The sequence below is a fragment of the Triticum dicoccoides genome, chromosome 4B, assembly GCF_002162155.2.
Source record: "Triticum dicoccoides isolate Atlit2015 ecotype Zavitan chromosome 4B, WEW_v2.0, whole genome shotgun sequence".
NCBI lineage: Eukaryota > Viridiplantae > Streptophyta > Magnoliopsida > Poales > Poaceae > Triticum > Triticum dicoccoides.
The window spans coordinates 387014067-387015986 of record NC_041387.1 but is presented as its reverse complement, the minus strand read 5'-3'; the positions used below and the strand labels follow the sequence as shown (position 1 = coordinate 387015986).

At 58.1% G+C, this 1920-nt stretch overlaps 1 protein-coding gene across 3 annotated transcripts; it reads right to left on the bottom strand.

Annotated features, from left to right (window-relative positions):
* Positions 1 to 46: 46 nt before the first annotated feature.
* On the bottom strand, positions 47 to 1496 carry LOC119296247 (60S ribosomal protein L10-like). 3 transcript variants are annotated; one of them, XM_037574646.1, is made up of 4 exons: positions 1413 to 1496; positions 746 to 1247; positions 534 to 615; positions 47 to 417 (listed from the first exon to the last, which is right to left on the bottom strand). In XM_037574646.1, exons 1-4 carry the CDS (start codon positions 1420 to 1422, stop codon positions 337 to 339), a joined length of 675 nt encoding a protein of 224 aa, XP_037430543.1. In that variant the 5' UTR covers positions 1423 to 1496; the 3' UTR covers positions 47 to 336. The 3 variants fall into 3 exon arrangements, with proteins under 3 accessions (XP_037430543.1, XP_037430542.1, XP_037430541.1); XM_037574645.1 differs by having other exon boundaries at positions 746 to 1315; positions 1413 to 1486; XM_037574644.1 differs by having other exon boundaries at positions 746 to 1488.
* Between the last annotated feature and the right edge of the window lie 424 nt (positions 1497 to 1920).

Sequence of the window (1920 nt, the reverse complement as noted above, 5' to 3'; positions counted from 1 at the left end):
TTGCATATGCGTTTGCGAAAGAGGGTTTTAACCGTGTGCCCGATGGTCTTATAACTGCACTGATGCAAATCACCTTTATTTATGAATAAAACCAAGCTCACAACGTGTTTAACGACGAAACAGGTTCCTAAAGCATGCTGCCAACTCGAGCTACACACTAGACATCATACTGTTACCATCGCAAGTATAGTCCCCACATGTTTATATCCGTTTACTCGCATACATAAAGCTAGCTGGACGTGCGTATGACAGCTCCTGTCACAACATATGGCATGGTAGACTCGATATTCAGGCCGGACCCGACGAAGGCTGACACGTAACGGGAGGTTGTAATCTTCAAGCCGATTCGGCGACGGAGGGTGGAAAGACACCTTTTCCTCGCGGGCGTCCCTCGAGCGACCCGTGCCAAGTCAGCAACTGCACAGACAAACGAAACACTTCAACTATTTGTTCATCATCATCATACTGGAAACACCTGACCTCTCGGCGTACGGAGTTGATCAACTCTGGGTATGTGAAGTGCTGATGATTACCTTGGCGTTGACACCATCGGGGACGATGCGGCCCTCGCTCTTGAGCTTGAGATACTCTTCGCGCTTAAACTTGGTGAATCCCCTGCAAGAAGGAAACGGTTCGTACGGCTGAGATCTACCCGGCAACCACAAGGCAGCCACAGGTGGAGAGAGCTCCCGATCCTGGCCGTCCAATTCAAACTAGGGAAGACCGACCGATTAAGATGGCCTACCATTTGCCGCTGACGATGACCCTCTGGCGTCCGGGGAACTTGAACTTGGCCCGGCGCAGCGCCTCTTGCGCGTGGGCCGCGTGCGCGTCGCGGCAGCGCACCGAGAGCAGCACCTGGCCGATGTGCACCCGCGCGCACATCCCGGTGGGCTTGCCGAAGGCGCCGCGCATGCCGGTCTGCAGCCGGTCGGCGCCGGCGCAGGAGAGCATCTTGTTGATGCGGAGGACGTGGTAGGGGTGCGCGCGCACGCGGAGGTGGAAGGCGTCCTTGCCGGCGTGCTTGGCCATGTACTTGTTGCAGGCGATCCGGGCCGCCTCCAGGGCCTCGCTCGTCACGTTCTCCTTCTCCCAGCTCACCAGGTGCACGCACAGCGGGAACTCGTCCACGCCCCGCTTCTTCTGCCCCACGTCGAAGATGCGGATCTTGGGGTCCGGCACCCCGCGGCAGTACCGCGACTTGGGGTACGGCTTGTTCTTGATCTGGCGGTAGCACCGAGCAGGCCCTGAACAACAACGGCGTTGGTTCAAGTAGATATTACTAACATCGTGCATGATCGATCCGGCGAGCTAGCTAGAGGAAAGAAAAGAAAGGTCAAAGGTGATGTCTGCAACATGGAGACGATGGGGATCCGGCTAGCTAGAGGAAAGGAAAGGTGATGGCTGCTTACTCCTTCCCATGGCGAAAAGTTGCAACCTGAGGTGACAAAAGGGAGGCTGTGGAGTCTTTCGGAGCTTGGCTAGGATGTGTGATTCGAAGGAGACGGGTGAAGCCAAGTGGTGGGTTTATAGAGGAGAGGAGGCTGGTGCCGGAAGGTTCTGGTTTTCCGCAACGCGTGTCGACGAGCGGCCGGAAGGCCGAGGTTGCGTTTGGTTGAGGCAGGCCGTGACGCTTCTTCCAGAGCATGCGGGCGAGCGGTTGACACGCCGTGGGCTGCGAAAGCGATCGAAGCATTTGCTTGGGTTTGAACGCCCCAAAGGGGCCGAGCCGAATTCTTCGTAAGCAAGTGAAGCCGAAGCCCATGATCAGAAAGGTGACGTGAGGGTTTTTAAATTGTGGGGCCAGAGGAGATCACCCCGTACCCCCCGCGCCGCCCTCCCGAGCGGGGCGACCGGGGCGGCCCTTCCTCCCCTCACCGCCCAGCCCCCTCCTCCCACCCCTCCCGCCGCCGCTGCCGC

Excerpts from the sequence above, each read along its gene's own strand:
- LOC119296247 (XM_037574644.1), bottom strand. The coding sequence starts at position 1,296 with ATGCACGATGTTAGTAATATCTACTTGAACCAACGCCGTTGTTGTTCA. Across the intron at positions 616-745 it reads GTCATCGTCAGCGGCAAATG|GGGATTCACCAAGTTTAAGC; the intron begins GTAGGCCATCTT and ends TCCTTCTTGCAG. Across the intron at positions 418-533 it reads CCGATGGTGTCAACGCCAAG|TTGCTGACTTGGCACGGGTC; the intron begins GTAATCATCAGC and ends TTGTCTGTGCAG.